At 34.7% G+C, this 22564-nt stretch overlaps 1 protein-coding gene across 3 annotated transcripts in view; it reads right to left on the minus strand.

The window, feature by feature from the left end:
- The window catches only part of Dsc3 (desmocollin 3), a 49173-nt gene that overhangs the window by 15473 nt on the left and 11136 nt on the right, over positions 1–22564 (minus strand). For all 3 annotated transcript variants that reach the window (XM_047526573.1, XM_047526572.1, XM_047526574.1), the window contains exons 4-12: positions 20768–20967; positions 19407–19526; positions 14229–14384; positions 12874–13018; positions 11105–11271; positions 9452–9586; positions 8640–8825; positions 870–1129; positions 616–758 (exon numbers count right to left, since the gene is read on the minus strand). In XM_047526573.1, coding sequence (XP_047382529.1) covers positions 616–758; positions 870–1129; positions 8640–8825; positions 9452–9586; positions 11105–11271; positions 12874–13018; positions 14229–14384; positions 19407–19526; positions 20768–20967 — 1512 coding nt within the window. The remainder of the gene's footprint in view (positions 1–615; positions 759–869; positions 1130–8639; positions 8826–9451; positions 9587–11104; positions 11272–12873; positions 13019–14228; positions 14385–19406; positions 19527–20767; positions 20968–22564) is intronic.

Consider the following 22564-nt stretch of genomic DNA (forward strand, 5'->3'; position numbering starts at 1 on the left):
CAAATTGCAAACCCTATTTTCTTGAGTTCCTGGTGCAAATGTTAATAAGCAGTGGAGTAGTTACAGAAAATTATTCTAATACCAGCACATATTTAAACCATTCAGGGAGATTTTTAAAATATGCGATGCTCATAGACTCTGATTCAATTAGTTTAAGGTAATGTCTAGGCATTGACATTTTAATTTTAATTTGAAATCAGAGTTGGGACATTCTAGGATACTTATGGAACATAATTCAAGGAAAGGATAATTTTGACCTAATAATCAGCTGTAATATTTAGAAGCTCAAATTAAAGTGAGACAAAGAGATCTGAAGGAGTCTGATGAGACCATTTCATCTAGATTTAAGTTTTATCTTTGTCCTTTAATATAGTGAGCTACATAAGCATTTGAGGTCCTACCATACATCTTGGGAGTATACAGATAATAAGAGATGTGTTTTTATTGCCAACCAGTTTCACCTTGTTAGATGATTAAGACAGATAAGAACAGTCTTCAAAGTAATTTCTAAGAATTGCATTTACTTATCACAATATAATTCTGCACAGGAATGAGTGCAGTTTGTTCTCCCATTGCTTTAAAAAATATTAGATGAAAACATGTTTTTTTTTTTACCTTGATCTATTGCCAGGACTGTAACATTATATACATCATTTCTGGGAGTCATAACTTCTCTGTCCAGGACTTTTGAAACTGTTATTAACCCTGATATTTCATCAATGCTGATCCACTCTTTAGGATCATGCAATTTTTTGTATCTGTTAAAAAAAATAAGAATAAACTCTGGTATCATAATATGTTTTAAAATAAGGAACTGTCTCAATTGTGACAAATGTATCATTAATACACAGTTATAGATTTCTTTGTACCTTAAGCCATTGCTGTTTTTCGTTTCAGGGTCAAATGCCTTGTAGCCATTGACCTTTAACCCCACTGCTGAGTTTTCTTTAATCCGCACATACTGAGCTGCAGGGCTGCATTCAGGTCCTTCATCCTGATCCTTCACATGAACTGTAACCAAAGCTCGATTCATGGTTGGCACTCTGGTTGCAACATCTCTAGTAAACGGAGCTTCATTGTTTACTCCAATTTCTAAGATCACTTGATGGTTTTCTTCATAATTCAGTGGCTTTAAAATAAAAGGTATATCCACATCAGTGTAAAATACATTTGCTACTTCAAATAACAAGTGAACTTTTGTCAATGTGAACAGTGCTGAATAAGTTCACTCTCACATTTTTTCAATATTAACTTCTATTCCTTATAAGGACAGAGGTGATCCTGAGCTGAAGAATCTTTAGTAAGAAAGAGTCATCCAAAACTTTATGTAGATAGTTTTATAAAGTTGTAGAAAAGACATTCCTAAAATATTTTTATATTTCTTTCTTACTAAGGAAAACTGTTCTGAACCTGGAAATATCACAAAATGAAGACAATATCTAAAAGACTGACCTTAAGGACCATTGGGAAAGCAACTTTGACTATTTGCTACTGACTTAGGGCCTAGGCATTTGACAACTCTTTAAAGTTAGATATTAACTTCAACAAAACTCAAAAGGTACAGTGATTTTATTTTCTGTCTGATAGAAGAGATATTCCCAGTGTCTGCTTTCATTATCCTACTAGGCTTCTAACCAAGTCATCTCAAAACAGTTTTCCTTTAATCAAAAACCATCCAGGGCCCCCTTTCTTCCTAGGAATCTCCTTTGTCTTTTTGCTAGTTCCCTCACTAACTTACAGTTATGAAAATTTTGTTTTTGACAATTTGATGATAATACTTGGGCAATTGTCTATAGTTTATCCTGTGAAAACCTGACAGAGGAAACACAGAGAAGTCAAAGGAACATGAGGGTCTTAATGGTACTCATCATTAAATACACAGTCCTGTAATACACAGCCCTGTTCTGAGCAGTGAAGATAAATTCACTGAATCCACACACCCTTATAGGGTAGGTGTTATCATCCTCCCCATTTTACAGAACTGGAAACTGGAAAAGAGAGAGATAAACTGAATTTCCTAAGGCTAAAAGTATGTGTTTAAGCTGGAATCTGAAGTCAGGTTGTCTGGTTCAAGTCCCTTTCCTTAACCAGCTGGCTATAATCCCTCAGATGAACTAAGCTACTTAATTGGTTCACCAGTCTCTGCAAATTTTTAAGTCAACACCTTAGTAATTGGTTTTTAGATAGTAAATCTGGCAAAACCCATAAAACACTATTTTCCACTACACAGTAAAGTTAAAATCTCTAATTCTCTTTCTGCTTATCCAAACAACCACTGGCTAACCATTGAACAAAATCAAAACTGATAAGCAAAATTGTTTTTAACCTGTTCTTACTATAATCTTAGGTATTCACAGAATGAGATATTAATAATCATGAGTCCTAAGGAGTCAAGAAAATTTTTGAATCATAGAATACACACAATATATGTGAATCTTTTTATTTTTTATGACTATCCCAGAAACTGAAGAGTCAAGAAGGAAAGAGGACTCTTATCTGCTTTTTGATGCCAACAAACATCATCTCAACAAATGATAGGTGCTGGCAGGACCATGCAGAGTGGAAGGGCAAATGTTGGAAATGTGAGGTTGATAGAAATACAGGGTAGAGCTGCTACACTAGCAGAGGGCCAGTTATGTGATCCAGAACAACTTGCTAGCTTTAGAGTTCCTTTAGGCAATTTTTCAAGGTTTTAGTTGGATATTACCTTAGTTGCTTAAGACTCTGTAAAAGATTTGAAATCTGGCAAGATGAATCTCAATGACTAATGAAAGAATGTAAATTCTCTGCCACCTCAGTTGTTCTTTATTCATTATTTGAAAAAAATTCTTCATTGTGTGTGCATATATGAATATGGCATCATAATCTTACTACGATGTATAATTATAATGCACCAATGAAAAAATAAAAATTGTTCAAAAATACCCCATATCTGCTCTGAGATGTTAACAACTCCTGAGGACACGCAATTCGGTGGAGATGGAACTTAAGAGTCCTCCGTGTTGACAATGATCAAATGCTGTCCTCACTCAAGTCCACATGCACTACTGTTGCCACTGACATGGGAAGAAAACACCAAGGTGAAGAGATCATCCAGGACTCAGGTAAAGGAAGCATAAACTTATGATCTACATTACGGAAAAGTCATGCTATAGAAAATTGTAATACTGCCCCCAAGGACATGGTATGACTTTTCAGAATTAAATAGTAACATCCTATAGTGTGCTACGTGCTTTCACTTTCATTGTGTTTGAGTAACTGTTAGTAAGGCAGAGAGAAACACTATTTCCAAGGTCACAGCTAAGAGAAGCAACTTAACACAATACTTAACAGCACAAGCCTGGAACCAGAGACATAGGTTCAAATCTTGTCTGTGATACATTGGCATCAAGTGACTTTTGGAAAGATTCTTGATCTAAGTTTTCTGGTCCGTACAGTTGTTTTAAGAATGACATTTACTGTGGTAACATACAATAAGTGCTTTACACTTAGTAAACCTCTCAAGCTGTCACACAGACAAATGAAGAGAATAAGTGATGTGTATTTTTGTTGACAGTCAAAACTCAACAAGGCAATAATAAGAGAAACCAACTAACGAAACAATGTTTGCAAGTTTTACTAAGCAAAAGAAATATAACTGAACAGTTCTTAATTTACTCTACTGATTATGTAATCCTTCAGGATGTAAAAAAAGGAAAAAATGTACACTTTTCCTGAACATGATTCTCAAAAGTATAAACTGTGAAAGTGGAAGAGGAGAATTCCTTTAGAGTTATGAAGAACACTGCATATTTAAGCAATAAGGAGGTCAGTCACCATCTTTTAAAGATTAATTTCAAATGCCCAAATTAGACTGTGAAAATAGAAGATGTCTCATTGAGGTTAAAAAAGTACCGAAAGACATAACTACACAGTCACAAATATTTTCCGAGGAAAAGAATAAGATACTTTCAAAGGCCAGTGTGGCTACCAAAGGAATGTGATAAATTCACGTTTTCTAAGATTTTGCATAAATATGGAAAGGAAGACATAATATGTCAGACACAAAGTTTATTGATTAAAATGTTAGAAAATAGCATTTGACTCAGAGGAAAAAAGAATAAGTAAGCTTAGCAAAGGAGCTGATAAGGACAGAAGGAGGAGATAATTTAAAAAGTAAACTCAGAAAAATAGAAGTGAATCAAGCAAGGTTAAAACAAGAGAAGATCACCTGGTACCAATGAAGTTGCTGCTTTGCCAAACTAAGTAACCCAAGTACACCCAGTTGGAGGAACAGCTCAGAGATTATGAATAAGGACTCTGCATTCATCAGGTCTGGGTTTGCACCCTGACTATCTGTTTTATAACGGAGTATTTTAAAATTGTTTCAGAGCATGGGAAAAAGAAATATATATATATATATATATATATATATATATATATATTATATATTTATATATATTTTTAATGAAATAAGCATATATATATATTTTAATGAAATAAGCATAAAATCAATAGTGAAACAACATCAATTGTACAGAAGAAGTAACTATGGACAAATATCAATTGTGGATTTGGATATAAATCTTAGATATAAATTAGAAAAAAACTCTCAACAGGACAGAACATTAAAAAATTAATTTACCACATAAAAATAGCCATGATCTTAATTAAGCAATTCCATTTCTGGTTATTTATCTTCCATTATTTTAAAATGATATGTATACATGGCTATTTATTGTAGCATACTTTTAATTCAGAAAAGAGATTATAGTTTCCATTGGTAAAGCTGGCAAAACATTTTATATTCATGCCATGGGTATTATACTCTAAAATCTATAACATATAGCTATTAAAAACAAGAACATTATATCTAATAGGTAATTGTCTCAAAGATAAGTTGTTGAATGAGGAATGATATGATCTAAATTCATAGATAGGGAACAGGTTAAAAATACTCTACGTTCATACCATGAAATATTACAGGTGGAAATAAATTAATCTCAGAGATATGTTAATACTTGCTTAATAAAGACATGATAAAAAATTCCTTAAACACATTTTCAAACGCCTTTGAAATACTACCAAGAAATGGGTAACACATTTATTGATTCTTCCAAGAACTGAGTGGCTAGGGAACACGGGTGAATGACTTCTTACTACATACTTTTACTTTGGGACTTCTGAATGGGCTTCTTATTCAAAACTTTAATTAAAAATAAATGATGTATTAATTATAAGTTAATTATCTATGGACATCTAAAACAAATACTATATACTACATGTTAAGCCCTTGACACGATGTCTGGCATTCAGTGAATAATAAATGTTAGTCATTATTGCAATTGTTGGTTTACTATCAGGTGTGAATGTGAGAATATAATTGGATTCTGTGATAAAAAGCAGCAAATGGACACCATGATATACTGAATACCATTGCTGTGTGGGCTAAATGGGGTATATCTGGAAGTAATAGAAAGATCATTGGCTTTGGAGCAATATTAACCAGGTTTGTACTCCAGGCTGAATAATTACTGAATATTCAACTTCTGGGAACTGATTTACCTCCATCAGCCTCAGGTTATTGTATTGTTGATGTTATTATGAATTGGAGAAAACAATGCCTAAACCTAAAAGGGAATAGGAGAGTATGACATCTAACCACTGTTCTGGGGACTCCTGGAGTAGAATCCAGAAGATATTCACAAGAAGTGAAACTGATATTTATAAGTCACTTGGAATCAGAAATATTCCAGGATCTAGGCTACAATTTTCAAAGAAATTTGGACAAAAACTTTAATAACTGTGATCAGTATTCCTTGGGGAAAAAGACCTACTGAATATATTTACCTATACTCGGTGATGAGGTTCTTTTTTCAAATGCATTTGTTGAGAAAGTTTACTAGTGATTATTTTTAATTGGTCAAAAAGATAAAATTTTAATTCTTAATATTAAATCTTGCTTCCCTGAGCAAGACAAAACCATCAGTATTTTTTAAATAATAATAATGTTAATGATACAGTTTCTCCAAATGGGCCTTGAGTACTGGCCTTGAATGAAGGAAACCTAAGGAGTTGCCTTCTGACTAAGAAGCAGGTTGGCATCACTTTCAAAGTTCTGAGTTTGGGTCTCTTACTGCAGTTGGCATAAAATATCCACCCTAAATCTCAGACTATCTCTTTGACTTATTTTCAGGAGGAAAAAAAAAAAAATGATGTGTGTGGTAGGGAAGAGAAGGAGATGTAGGGAAAACATTCTACAAAACATCTGTAGAAATTACACCAGTTTTGAATTGAATGACTTTACTCCAGAAGTCTCCAGCCTTGGAAACTACACTAGAATGCACAGCAACACTTTTTATAAAAAACAATCATACACCACAACCCTTCAGTCCACCATTAAGTTCAGTCACTGTGATGAACAGATCTCATCTACACTGATTGGTTCACCTCGAAAGCACCCAAAGATTCAGCTCTACAGATTCAGGATTTCCTCCAAAGTCAGAAAGCTCCTTCAACAAACAGCAGGCACAACCCAGCCCAGAAGTACAGGGAAGTTGTCCTTCAAACAACAGAGCATGGGTACTAAGGATGGGAGTTGATGGGTAAATGCCTAAGGTGTCCATCTTTGAACAGATAATTCTGAGATACAATCTAAAAGGTTCCTTGACTGATTGAACACCCAAGAATTCAGACTTGATTGGCTTTCATCCTTCCTTGTCTTCCTCACCCATTTTCACGCTGGCTTCCAGGGATCCTCTTTCTAAGTATCTACCTACATTATTGTAGACTTGGTTTTCTGGAGAGTCCAAATAAAGGATGGGCCAGTAAGGTAGAAAAAATAATTGATACCATTTTCTTCTTTTCTCTTATTTTACTCTCAATATAAAGTTTCATTTTTTAAGTAGCTCGTGTTTACTATTCAAACTGAAATAGGGAGAAGTTTGATGTTCAGATTCTATATTTAACTATTCACATCTGGACAGAACTTTCCATAGTATATCATTCCTGAAAACTCTTTGAAAGGAAACAACTACAAATAGGTCTATGTACCAGAGATGGCACTATGTTATTGTTGACGTGTAAGTCTCCTTCATATAGTGAATGACCACTGTATGTGCCCTCTCTTTTTGGTTCTTGTCTAGAAATGTAAAGCCAGCGTCCTTTTCAAACAAATCCACCATTTCTCAAAACCTTATAATCAGCATACTACAGAGATACAGCCACATCAATGTTCATAGCTGCTCAACTCACAATAGCCAGATTGTGGAACCATCCTAGATGTCCTTCAATTGATGAATGGATAAAGAAACTGTGGTATATATATATACAATGGAATATTACTCAGCCATAAAGAATGATAAAATTATGGCATTTACAGGCAAATGGATGAAATTGGAGAATATCATGCTAAGTGAGATAAGCCAATCTCAAAAAACCAAAGGAAGAATGATCTCGCTGATAAGTGGATGATGACACATAATGGGGGATGGGAAGGGTTAGTGTTAGGGTTAGGGTTAGGGTTAGGGTTAGGGAGGGGGGCAAGAATGGAGGAAGGAAGGACTGTATAGAGGGAAAAGAGAGGTGGGAGGGGTGGGGGAAGGGAAAAAATAACAGAATGAATCAAACAACATTACCCTATGTAAATTTATGATTACACAATGGTATGCCTTGACTCCATGTACAAACAGAGAAATAACATATATCCCATTTGTTTACAATAAAAAAAAACTACACTGAGATTTTATTTTTCACTCTAGTTAGAATGGCAATCATCAGAATACAAACAATAATAACTACTGACAAGAATGTGAAGAAAAAGGTACATTCATACATTGTTGGTGGGGCTTCAAATTAGTACATCCACTTTGGAAATCAGTATGGAAATTCCTCAGAAGACTAGGAATAGAAACATATATGACTCGGCTATCCCAGTCCTTGGCATTTATCCAAAAGAACTAAAATCAGCATATCAATATTTATAGCAATCAGAGAAAGCAGGCGTATCAGTGGAGTTGAAGAAGGAGATTGAGGGGAAGAGTAAAAGAACAGGAAAAGGGAGAAAAGATAGAATGAAATTTGACCAAATTACGCTATGTACATATATGAATATACCATAGTGAATTCACCTTTGTGTATACCTATAAAGTACTAATTTTTTAAAACTACAAATAAATAGAAAGAAGACTAGTAGAATAGAGGATAGAATAGAATAGAAGCATGTGGTTCTAAATTATACTACGTAAGAGTTAAAAGAATTGGGAATATATCTTAGAAAAGGGATATAGCAGCATTTTCCAAATATTGTTATCAATTCTAAATAGTTTTAGAAGTAGAATCAGGACCAAAGATTTTCCTTATAGATAATAAGGAAAATAATTTGTGCATAGTAAAAGTAATAACCTTTGAGAAACAGAGCCCTCCAAATATAGAATATGTTGCCAATGGAAATATAGAGATCCTAAAATTAATAGTCAAGCATATGCTCTAAGACTAGTAACTAACAATAAAATTACAGAAAAGGCAGGCCTCAAATAGGAAGAGTCAGACTAAATAGGTTTAAGTTCTCTCTGAGTTTGTAGAGTCCATGATCTGAAACTACTTAGTTGATTAAAAGTATGTGAAGTTGCCAAGTTATTAATAAGTTGTTGTTACTGTACCTTTACAACACAAAGGACACCTTCATTAGTTGCTTTGTCTGTGCTGATTTTGAAGTAACCATTTTCATTTCCCTTTAAAATGGTAAAATTAGCCCTCCAATTTTCAGTATTAATTAAATCCTTATCTTCTATGGGTATTCGTAAGATTTCCACATTATAGGCATTTTCATCTATTGATGCTTCATACTGAAAGAAACGGAATTCATTAAAAATTTGATTTATAAAAAAAAAACTTCAAAGAAAGTACAATATTTCTTCCTCTTTAAAAATACTTATTCTTAGCCAGGCACCAGGTATGATGGCGCACACTTGTAATTCCAGTAGCTGGGGAGGCCAAGGCAGGAGGATCACAATTTAGAGCCAGCCTCAGCAATTTAGCGAGGTCCTAAGCAACTTAGTGAGACCCTGTCTCAAAATAAAAAATAAAATGGGCTGGGGATGTGGCTCAGTGGTTAAGCACCCCTGGGTCAATCCCTGGTACAAAAATAAATAAATAAATAAATAAACCAAAACACTATTCTTATCGTTTTTATATACAGAATATTTTAAAACTATGAATCACAAGTAGTATTGCTTCATTAAATGTTATCTTTTAAATAAAAGAACTTCCATACATATGAAGACTCAAATGTTATTGGCTTTTAATAAAAGGTAGATAATATAAATACTAATAAGAATAAATGAGTTTTATGTTATATATAAACTTTTATTCACAAAATATGTTTCAAAGTATGACAAATATTTTATTAATTCATATTACATAATAAATAAGAGAATCAAGGCAGAGATAGATTTTGATATTACATACTTACAGCATTTTGTCTGAAAGTAGGTGCATTGTCATTTGAATCTTTTACTGTTATGATACACGTTGATGTGCTGATCAATCCAAAAAATTGACCATCCATGTCTTGGACTTTCATTATCAATGTATACTTGTCTACAACCTGAAAACAAAACCCATGTTTAATCATGGATACTTTTGTTTAGCTTCACAAAGGAAACCCAATTGCACATGCTTCTATTTTCATGCTTGTATTTGATTTCCACATTTCCATATACTGTAAGAATCTGGTAGAGAAGGCTAAAGCTGAAAATGTAGGCAGAGGTTAAATAACAAAGACACAAACTAAAAATTTAGACTTATGCTTTAACAGGTAATGAGGAAAAGTTTTATGGGAAGCAGGGAATATACAAAGTAGAAATATTTGAGTTTTAGAAAGAAGAGTCTTGAGGAAGATTGAGCATTATTTGGAGCAAGCCAAATGCCCTTACCCGCCAACTACAATAACCTAAGACAGGTGGTCCAGACCTGAGTCAGTGGCAATAGGGACAAAGAAAAGGGTAATGGGAAAGCACTTAGGAATTAGAATGCAGTAGGGCTTCATAGTAGATTATGTGCACAAGTTAAGAGGAAAAAAAAAAAAGAAAAGTGGTTGAGTATAGTGGTCAGGTGTCTACTTGGATAGTTGGACAGGAATATGATCAAACAATGCAGAAGATGCAGAAAGAGAGATCTCTCCGAAGATGTGAATACAGAGTGAAGGGATGACAATGAGAGTTTTCTTTTGCATACACTGAATGTTGTGTGCCTAAAGTAAATTGAATGGAAGACGTATAGAAGCACCTGAGTATATGTCTCCATACTTTTGGAGAGATAGTGGCCAGAATACCATCCTGAGCATCATCAGGAAGTATAGAGTAGTTGAAATTGTGGTGAGAATCAGATTATCCAGGAGACATTACAGGGTGAGAAGCGCTGAAGACACGAGGAACAATAGCATGGGAAGCATAGAGAAAATAAGAAGATGATGCAAAGCACATTAAAAAGGAAAATCAGGGAAATGAGAGGACCCAGAAATCTAAGGGAAGAGAGTTTTCATAAGCACCAACTATAAAGAGGGACAAAACTTGGATGTGGCAATCAGGAAGCCAACTGACTTCTGCACATGGTATGGTGATATGAAATTAATGCATTAGATGATGAAACATTCATCATGGTTGCCTTTCTCTTTTATTCCACTCGTCTTCAGCCTTCTGTTTGAAGTTCCAGAAAGCAGTAGACTTGGTAAGGCTGTTTCTTTGTTAAATATGTTTGTGTACATTTTTGAGACATTTTTTTTGATGCTCATGGCCAGGTCATCCTGTGGTAACACCAGATTAGAACCTATTTATCAGAAATAATGATAATAATTTTCTAAAGAAATATTTTTTTTATCCTATTGAACACCAGTTGAATTGTACTTCTATTGCTTTTGGCTTCTTACATAAGGAAACAGAATGTAAAGAATAGAAAAATGCAAAGGAATTCTTATTGTCTTAAGACACTAGTAAAATAATAAATATTAATAATATTAATATTATTAATATTCATAATATTAATACATAGGATAATAAATTACAGTAAAGGGGCAAAGGGTGCTGGACCCCCAGTACAATGGCATTCTACAGAACATGGATGTTACCTCTCTGTCCATGTAGTGAGAAACTGTGGTGATCACACCTGAGCTGGGATGCACAGAGAAGAGCCCAGGTGACCTCGGTTTCTGCTCCAAAATGCTGTACTTCAGACGTGTGTGCATTGTGTCGGGTTCATCTCTGTCTGTCGCACAAACCACTCCCACTGTAGTACCTGAGCATTTAAAAGAACTTTCAATTTCCAGAACTACAAAGCCTGTTTAGAAGTATCTACACTTTTCACACTTTAACAATGATGGTGAACTCCTAATTCAAAATGTATTTCTTACCAGAGGTAACACTCTTTACATAGAATTATTGAAGATGACTTCAAATGTATGATAAAACATTTTGATGCTGAGAATCAGTTACCTTGTGTTTTGTTTACAATTTAAAAGGTTAGAAAATGCATTATTTAAAAATGGCTATAATGAATTATTTTGATACATATTCCTATATATTGCAGTAATAAACCTAGCTGGAAGGATAAACTACATCTTCTAAATAATTCAGAATTTTTCAAATCAAGCTTTCAATTAATTTCTAAATTAAGACCTATTTGGAATAAGATTACATAGATAGTTAAGTTGACTTTTAATAGCCCAGTGGCCCAGTATCTCCTTTTTATGGTTTGTTTGTTTTCTAAGCTCTGATTCGTTTTCTTTCAACTGCTTAGTATAAAAGCCTTAAGTGTTCTAAACCTACTGATGTGATGTGCTTCAAGAACAAGGGGTTAATGGAGGCATCAAAGTATTTACCAAGGTTCTCTACTGCTACAGTAGAGAACAGAATCTGCAACATAAAAAAAATCTGGAAATGTTTATCTTTTTTTTGAAAAAGGAAAAATGCAACAGAGACATAGAATTGTGAAGCTAAAAACAGTGTTGATCATCTAATATAATTAATTCCTTTTACAGGCTAAAGAACTCAAAGTGACTTCAATGAGTTCTCATTGAATTCATGAGTTAGAGAAACTGCATGAAAAAGAATGTTTTCTAAACTTCAAACCAATGATTTTTGTGTTTTTAAATTGTATGTGTAGATAATAAGGAGGTTAACATCAAATTATCAAAGTAAAATATAAAAAGGAAAAATAAATGTAATAATGCTGTGAAAGTCTAAGTAACCCTGAGAATCCTTAATAGGCAAGTTAGCAAAGTCATCCTTCATAATGGAGTACACATTCTTTTAACTTTATGACAGGATACCTATTCTTCATATTGCAAGTCTCAGGAGACATCATGAATGACACATTTAAGAGCCAAGTAAACTGAAATACTTTGATTTTCCACATGTGTGAGCAAGTGTTTAGGCTGGAGAAAGTGTTATGTAACTTTTTCTAACATTATTCCGGTATTCATTATAAAAGGCATTCAAAAAAATTGTGTCCTCAGTTGATACCATTTAAAAACTCTCTAAATGAAACCTCATTAAAACATCTTCACTACTTTTTAGTTTTATTGTTCAATCCACCCTGGACGTGACAATAGTAATAAATCCACATAATGAGAAGGTGAAATAAAATACATAAGCCAAATGTGGTACAAAGCTTGAATAACTGCTGCCACTCTAATTAATTAGTATCATATTGACAATGCCAAAACTTCCTGTAAAAACTGGTAAGATACATGTTGACTAGAATTGATGGAAATAAAAGTTTTCTGATAAATAGGTTCTAATCTGGTGTTACCACCGGATGACCTGGCCATGAGCTTCAAAAAAAAAAAAAAAGTCTCAAAAATGTACACAAACATATTTAACAAAGAAACAGCTTTACCAAGTCTACTGCTTTCTGGAACTTCAAAATTATAAATTGCTTCTGTGAAAATTGGGTGGTTGTCATTTTCATCCTCCACTTTGATGGGCAGTGGAAGAGGTAAATCTGCTGAATACCCATCTGCAGTCGATGCATAGGCAATCAGCTATAAAACAAGGAAAAGCAACTTCAAAAATCAACATCGGATTAGAACAAGAGGATAGGATGCCCTATCAACAATCTTCACTGCAAATCTTTTCAATAACAAACAATTTCAACAATTTTTATTCAAAGCTGTTTAAATTATCAATGCACCAAATGGAGATACATTTTAGAGCAAAGAAATTTAGTATTTGATGGAAATGACTTCACTTCAAATAATACCTAGGTAAGAATACAGGGACTCTGTATGCTATTCTAAGGAATTACATGTGGCTATAATGACTTGGATTATAGACCTTATTCTCTCCATAATCAGAAAGTTACTTGAATAACAATTAATATTATTGCAATGGGAAAAATCCCTACTATGGGATCTACATAAAGTAACAATTCTCAGTCTTACCACTTTTAAGCCCTTTTAATTTTTTACTTCATAGACCACATACTTGTTAAGAGTTTTTCCAACAAAATACACTTACTAATTTCCTCATTGCTAATTAATCAAAGGCAATATATAGTCAAATAAAAGGTATTTCTATTCTGTATGTAATGACAACACTGAGTTGAACATTTTCTAACTGAAAGTAAAGAATGTTATATGGGGATTTCACCCATATTTACAACCCAGTAGCACTTTTGTCTTAGAGAAACAATCTCTGTTTCCAATCAGGAATCCTTCCCCCAACCCACAGATTGGCACATAATCCCATAGTATTTACTACGTCACAAGGAAAATTGTCTATTTCTCTTTGATGATAAGCTCATCCATGTAAAAATGTTTGTTTATTAGCCTTTATTTGAGCTTGGTTTTATATCCTGATCTAGTTAGCAGATATGATTAAAAAGTCACACATGTGGAAGGAAAAGAGTAAAGCAGTAGAGAAAGGATCTTTTTCAACTGTGGACAAGTCCTGGAGAGAGGAAAAGGAACCAGTGACCAGGGAAAGTATCTCATAAGCAAAAACAAACTTACAAATGTACTAGAATTTACATTCAACTATAATTAAATTTATTTGCTTCATTTCAGCTTTACCTAACAAAAGTTGAGATAAAGTGTTGACCAAGTATTCCAAACTATTGCACACTCTATGCTCCTTTGATTTTAAGATACCCTCTAAAATAGAGTGCAAGAAGACAGGAAAGAGTAGGTGGAGTACCAGAGGAAGAACAGTTTAATAAAAATATAAAGTCATGTTTCTCAATAAAATTCCTACATCAAAAACATCATATTCCTCACGATCCACGGGCCGCGTGCAATACAGATTTCCAGTGTCTCTTTCTATGAAAAACAAGTTTAAAGGTTCTTGGTCAACTCCACGCCCACTTATTGAGTAGAAGATGGTATAGTTCTGTGCTGCATCAGACTGAACCTACAAGGAAGAAACATATATGTAAAAACATTAAAATTTAAATTCTGTCTTTAAAAATTCAGTCGAAGTGTTCATACGTATTTTTTTTATTTTAAAGAGAAGATTTCAATAGAAAAGAATAATAATACCCATCGTTCATAAGGATGAGGCAAACAGGAACTCCCATACTGGTGAGGGAATCAAAATGTACACAAGAGAGGAATTCACAAATGAGCTTCTCTGAGAAGAAACAGAGAAGAGTCTTCCTGGCAGAGGAAACAGGAAGTACAATGGAATCAGGCTAAGGTGACTGGGGTGTTCAAAGTTCTACAAAAACACTGTTGTTGGATCAGGAAGAACCAGGAGGAGAGTAGGAGACGAAGAAGTAATCAGATGATAGGGGCCATATCATGCAGGTAATTCCAAGGATGCCAGATTTCCCTTGTAGAAAATGAAGATAGAAAGCCACTGAAGACTATAAAAAAAGTAATATTGACTTATAATTTTTAAAAATTTAAACACTTTTTTAAAATTTAAATTTAAACATCTTTAATGTTTTCAAAATATTTAATTGAAAATAAATATTGTATATTCACAAGGTGTACAACATGATGACTTGCATACATTGATATGTATTGTGTGGTGATTACCATGGTCAAATAATGAACCCAACAATCATAACACAGTAAATTCCCAGAATTTGTTCATCTTACTAATGACAGATTATACCCTTTGGACAACATGTCTCCCTTTTCTCCACCTCCCAGGTCCTGGCAACCACATTTATGTTTCTTTGAGTTCAACTCTTCTAGATTCCATACATCTGAGATCATACATATTTATCTTTCTCTGTCTGGGCTTATTTCACTTAGCATAAAGTCTTCCAGGTTTTGTGTTGTTGCCAGTGTTAGGATTTCCTTTTTATGGATGAATAATTCTCCTGTAGTGGGGGCAGTGTGTGTGTGTGTGCATGTGTCAGTGTGTGTGCATGTGTCAGTGTGTGCACATGATGTCGTCACACATGCATCTGTCAATGGATGTTCATGGAGTATCCACAGCTTGACCACTGTGAAAAGTGTTGCAATAAGCATGGTCAAAGCAGATGTCTCTTTGACATTTTGATTTCATTTTCTTTGGATATATGTCCAGAAGTGGAGTTGCTGGACCACATGGTAGTTCTAGTTTTAATTTTTTTAAAGAACTTCTATATTAGTTTCCATAATGACTGACTAGTTCACAATTCCATCAGCAATACACAAATGTTCCCTTTTCTCAACATCCTTACCAACACTTTTCTCTCTTTTTTTTTTTGTATTTTTAAAAATAGCCAATTTCACAGGCATGAGGTGAAATCTCACTGTGATTTTACTATGTGATGATTAATGATGGTGAGCACCTTCCCATGTACCTGTTGACCATTTGTGTTTCTTTGGAGAAATATCTTTTAAGGTTCTTTGTCCATTTTTAATCAGATTATTTGGCTTTTTGCTATTACATTATGTGAGTTCCTTGTTATTTTGGATATTAATCCCTTATAGATAGTTTACATTTTTTTCTCTTATTCCATAGGTTGCCTTTAAAAGAATATGGGATTTTTTTTCTTTTTCATATTTTGAAAGGGCAATACTTGTTGCTTTGTCCTGGTGTAAGGGAAGAAGCAGGGAGACCATTTTGAAAGTTGCTACAAAAATTCAAGGGACAGAAGATTATTTATTAGACAACAGTAGCAGGAGAGGTGGTGAGAAACATTAGATTCTAGATACAATTTAAAGGTCCAATCAACAGGATTTGCCAATTGGTTGGATATGTGGAGTTAAGATACAAGTCAAAGATATATCAGAGAGTGCTAGAATCCCCTAATATCTCTTTTGCCTATCTTCCTTAGTATTAGAATTTATAGTTGAACACAAAGATGCCCAGAAGAAAGGCACTTCTCACGCTCCCTTGCAATTAGGTGTGGTCACATGGAAAGTTCAGGTCAACAGAATGTAGGCAAAAATAATACAAATAATAATTATAAATAATAAGTAGCTTTGCAAAAATCCAGGGTGCATTCTAGAAAAAAAAAGAAATGTGTTCTTTCTTTTAAATATTGTGTAAGTCACCTTGAACCTGCAGGGGTGGTCAAGATAAAAAATGAGAAGCCAGTCAGATGTGGTGGTGCTCGCCTGTAATCCCAGACTCTTGGGAGGCTGAGGCAGAGGATCCCAAGTTCAAAGCCAGTCTTAGCAATTTAATGAGACCCTAAGCAATTAAGTGAGATCCTGTCTCAAAAAATAAAAAAAGGACTGTGAATGTGGCTCAGTGGTTAAGCACTCCTGGATTCAATCCCTAATACCAAAAAATTCATAAAGCTGAGTCCCCAGTATTGCCTCATGTTAGAATCTTGTTACTAGGTCACTCTTTACAGGACGAAAATAAGCCTCTGTCTTGCTTAAGCCACTATTACTTTGGATCTCAGTAAAATGTAACCAGACCAATGTCCTATAATAATCAGAAATTAAAAACTTAACTGGGAGAAGAGGTGGATATAATACATTGGGGCTCAATGTCTATTTTGGGTTTCTTCTACTCTGTCCTGCTAGTGTAAATGCTGGAAAGAGTCAGACAAAACCCAACCAAAAAATGTTAAATTTTCTAGCATCTCTGGCAGCCAGAGTTCTGGACTGAAATATGGACTGTCAGATGTGCTTGTGCAAGACTTGGAAGACTTAAGTGAGGTAGATTTCTTATTTTTGCTGCTTCTGCTGGTTTTGCTGACATCACAGTTTAGGTGCAATTTTTTTCTTTCTTTTCTTTTTTGCTGCAGCAGCATAAGTTCTAATAATTATTCACCAACGTTGTGGGGGCAAGGGAAAAAGGCTGTGGTCATTCTTTTGCCAGTGTTGGCTAGAACCCTAGAGGTCACTCTGGGGCTGCATGAGGAGGAGCAGCCTCCTGGCTGTGCTGGCTCCCTGGCTGCAACAGTAACACTTTGGATTAGAATTAGTGTCTTCTCTATCACAAGGAAAGCAAAACAGCCCCTGGTGGCAGGCTCTGGTGTAGCTAGCACAGGATTTGTTCCTGAAAGTTCAACCTAAAGTTTGTCTCTCCAGCTCTCCTAACAATTCCTTAAACTATTGTATACACTGTAATAAATTCCAATCTCCTATGTACTTGAAGAGGTGTGTACTCTCTACAGTTAAAACCTTAGGATGAAACACACTCAAATGCCCAAATAGGAATGATCAGTTGCTAACTGAAATGGGAGAATGTTTTTAGAAGAAAAACCAAACATTTCATTTGTATATACAAGTTGAAAATGTCTATTAATAAACTTCTAAGTTGGAAATGTAAGTTAGGCAGGTTGAGCTGGAAATATGAAGTCTCCAGTCTCCAGTGTGTGAATAGTAGTACATAAAGTCATGAGAAGGGATGAGATCCATGAAAGAGTGTACACAGATAAACAAGAAGCAAGTTCATGGCTGTGCCCTGGTGCTCCCCAAAGTTTTTTTTTTTTTATTGTAAACAAATGGGATACATGTTATTTCTCTGTTTGACATGGCATAAAGGCATACCATTTGTGTAATCATAAATTTACATAGGGTAATGTTGTTTGATTCATTCTGTTATTTTTTCCCTTCCCCCCCACCCCTCCCACCCCTCTTTTCCCTCTATACAGTCCTTCCTTCCTCCATTCTTGCGCCCCCCCCTAACCCCAACTCTAACCCTAACACTAACCCCTCCCACCCCCCATTATGTGTCATCATCCACTTATTAGCGATATCATTCGTCCTTTGGTTTTTTGAGATTGGCTTATCTCACTTAGCATGATTCCCCAAAGTTTAGAGACTGAGGGAGGAAGGAGGATGAAGAAGAGCCAGAAGGAAAAAAAAAAATGACCAATGAAGAAATTGGAAAACTAGTTGAATGTATTGTAGAAGCCAAGTAAGAGAAAGGTTTCCAAGAGGAGGGAAAGGTCAGATATGCCCAATGTATATATTTCAAGATGTTGAGGACAGAGAGGTTTAGCAATGCAGTGACTAAAATTATCTATGATCAGTATAACTTCAATAATCAGAAGTCATTTCTCAATATGCCTCATCACTGTTTAAGGTATGATATTCATGAGGAAGAAGCAAGGGTCAAGTGCTATATAGAATATAAACTAAGTGTGAAAGACTCTGGAAAGAATATCAAAAACTTAAATAAGTGGCACATGGGTCACATCAGTCTTAAAGAGAAACCATAGTAAAGAAATTTAAGGAGAAAAAAAGCAAGCACGAGGCCATAGACCTACTTCAGCAATGGCTTTCCTGTCCATGCTCCACCTAAAGCAAACCTGATCCTGTTATTATTCTGCTTAAATTGTCTCCCTTTTTTAAAGATGCAGTGGAATTCCCTAGCAAAATGCTTCTTCCCTTGCTCCACCCTCATATGCCTGGGAAGTATAAGCTCCAGCGCTCCTCTAAGGAGCCAGGCTTGCTCTCATCCCCTCATCTCTGTACTTCCCTCTTACCACTCAACTATTTACCTGCACAGAACTGTCCCATCCTTCAGGACTCAACTCCAATATATCTTCCCTTGAGCCCCGCCTTGTTTTTACTACTTGATATCAGGGCTTGGTATTCATCACAGGCACTACCAGATCAATCTAATGGTTACATCTCTGTCATAGCACTCTTTACTAAGAGCTGCAATCATTCATCTATTTCTATTCTACCACCTTCACTAAGTCAATAAACCACAGGAGAGCAAAGGCCAGGGATAAATTCATTTCCATCTTTAATACCTAGAGCAGTGCCTACCACAGAACATGGTGGTTGCCCAATAACTCTAAATGTATGAATAAGTGAATAAGGATCATTCAATGGCTATAGAGTCCACCTGATGTCATCAGTATTTTAGCAATTTTTTTCTCATTTTATTTGCTTTTATTATACTTCATGAATGTCTTCAATCTAATCTGTTTTTATTTTTTTAAGCTTCAAAAGCTACCAACCTGAACAAACAGACTCATAAATAAAGCACTCATTAACAAAAAAAAAAAAAATGTAGACCTACTTGTTGAAGAAGCAAAGGGAAGGGGCCCAGAGAATTCTCTTGCATTGAACAAGGAATAGGTGCCCATCTCCTCTTGGCTCTCCTGAGAACAGTTTCTTTAGTGTTTCTTTTCTTCAACACCTAAATTTAAAGAAAGAATAAATAAACAAAAGCAAAAATGTAAAATAGTGGGCAGCTTATAAACATAAAATCTCTCTAGAGGTTCAGCCTCAGGAATTTCCATACTCTTGCTAAAACCAGTAAATAAATTCTTGCCCATTATGAGAATGTATTCAGATCTTAAAGATTTCATGACTAGAGAATTTCCTTTTGCATACCTTCCTAGCATTGACTATACTTTTAGGTTAGGAAAATCACTATACTCTTAGTTTTTGCTCTGACCTAATAGAGAATGCATCCTCTATATAACAATCAATAGGAAGTGAGGGTGTGTAGCTTAGTGGTTGAGCACTTTCATAGTATGCTCAAGGCCTTGGATTTGATCCCAGCATGGCAAAACAAAAAGAAACAAACAAAAAACAACCAACACTCTACCACTCTGCACAGCACTTACCTGTTCTTTCTGTTAAAACCTCACACTCTCAGGTGAACTACAAAAAGCGAATGTGTTTCTTTTATTGCCTTAACACTCTATCTGCACTGTCCTATATGGTAGCCACTGGTCATCTCTAGTCATGTGCTTATTTATATTAACTATAATTAAATAACATGAAAAGTTCTATGCTTCAGTTGCACTAGTCATAGGGCTCAATAGTGGACTGTACCAGACAGTGCAGATCACAGAACATTTCTGTCATTGCAGAAACGTTCTATTGGACATGTTAGTGATACTCATTTCATTTCATGACGGACCAAGGGAGACATTAGATTTGATGACAATAAATAATTATCTTAAACATTTAGTCAAGTGCTAAGCAGTCATTTTAATTAACTTCATCATTTGTACAACTATCAAATTAGGAGTAACACAATCTAAACTTTCAGCATTTTCTGATTACCTTTGCAATGCCATTCATTATGATCAATTGTTTGCACTAATTAAAAAAAAATTCAATGCTGTAACAGTACAATTACCTAATTGATGATGTGCATAAAAGTCATTAACTAAAATTTAGAGATGGAAGAAAACTTCACAGAGGGTATATCACTTAGTTTTAACAGAGTAAAACCAAAGCCAGTGTTTAAATGCTATTAAGAGAGGAAGAAAGGGAAAAGGATAGAGAGGAAAAGCAGAAAAGGAAAGAAAGGGGAAAGAAGGAAAGGAAAAGATACTATTTATCTTTTGGTCCTCTTTGTAATTTTTAATGAGAATGTTTTAATGAAAAGAACATGTCTGGAAATATTTAATGTACTCTGAATACCTTTTTCTGGTGTTCCAGAAGCACATCGATCTCTTTCTGGGTCTGTGTCTTCCTGTCAGAAAGTCCTATGGTGAATGATCTTTTCTCATTAGACAACACAATGGCACTTGCTGTGTACACTGACCCATCATCAAGAACTCTGACATCAGGATCACTTGACTGGATGGAGTCTGCAGACCTAAGGCACTCTTTCAAATCAACTGCAGATAAAAATTCCCCATTATAAGATACAGAAACACAGGCAGAAAGAAAAAGAATACTAAAATAATTTCTACAATATTCCAGAACACCAAGAAGTTAAATGATATAAACCAATCACTTTGTATTTAATAAATATATGAATTAGTCCTCTTACATTATTAGAAAATGTTATTTTAATTTAAAAAATAATGATTTCAATTGCATATGTCTATCAAGGTGTAGTAAACATTAATATGTTTCTAATAGGCTTATGAAAATGACCTTCTAATTAAGGAGGTGTTGTCATTAAAATCATGACAAAGTTGAACTATACACCCCCACAGACACCTGAATAAACACACAGAAAAGTTTTCCTTAACAATACACTGTGAGTCTTTTAAGTTGTCTTCACTCAGGAATTTTACACATGAGCACAAAGAACAAAGGAGTTAGGCAAACTCGAGCAAGAAGAATCAACCTTTGAGTTCTTTCATTGGCTCTCTTCTGTATACTTTTCCCCCATGAGTCCAAGGTTCTATGTATGGTGTCTAGCTTTCCAGGATCCCACTGAAAACTCTACATGGTGTCTTCCCTCCCTGGAAATTTTATACCTGGTTTTCATTCCATTCTTTATCTATATACTTTAACAGAATCCAAAGATAAATTAATACACAAGTATTAATTAAATTAAATTAATCCTCACAAAGGAGTCTTATGCTGCATACATGTATAGTACTTTCACTTCAATCTGAATCTCTCACAGGTGGAGATGTTTAGCTAAAAATAAGTGCACAGTTTTAGGGACGATGGCATATTTCTCTCATCCTCGAATTTTTAGCCAAATGATAAGTTCTGGTCTCTTCCCCTAGGAAATGCCCCAGACCTTTCTATATCCATTCATTTCCTTATTCCCCACAGGAAGAAAATTGTCATTTGTTGAAAAAAAGTTAACTGAGATGCTTTAACTAGTAATAGAATGTTCTGTTGAAAAAGTAAATTTGATATCTCTGGGAGATACTATACCTCTAAAAAATTAAAAAATCATGATGCTTCCTTCCAATATTCTCTGCATACACCTGAAAAGCCCATATGGGCAAAGCATTTCCATTCTGGGGGACATCTGAGGTTCCCAGTTTCTCAGTGCTCACGATACAAATGGCAGCTTGAATTCAGTTTTGAATGGAACAATTCACATTTTTTTGTGACTCAATACAGCAAAAGCACTAATTTAAATACTGCTCAGATTCTCTCAGCTCCTCATCTCTATTTCTCTAATGCTTAGAAAACTAGAATACCGTAAGAACTATGCTTTGTGTGTAATTCTTTGTGGAATTTTTAAACTATTAAAACACACAAATGACTACAAAAACACGGCTGAGAACATTTGTGCTAGAACCAAAAGTACACATTGACACTAAAAAGCAACAGAGTTACAAAAGTAAAAAATTATTTAAAATAATCTTGAATTGTGTCTACTTGTATATTCAGGCCAACTCCAGAGAGGCAAAGATAGTATATCATACTTACTCTTTCAAACCTGAGTAAACTAAATTTCTATTTTAAAAAGATTATTTTGCAGGGCTAGGCAGGTAACTCAGTGGTAGAGCACTTGCCTAG

Source organism: Sciurus carolinensis, chromosome 15 (assembly GCF_902686445.1).
Source record: "Sciurus carolinensis chromosome 15, mSciCar1.2, whole genome shotgun sequence".
Classification (NCBI taxonomy): Eukaryota; Metazoa; Chordata; class Mammalia; order Rodentia; family Sciuridae; genus Sciurus; species Sciurus carolinensis.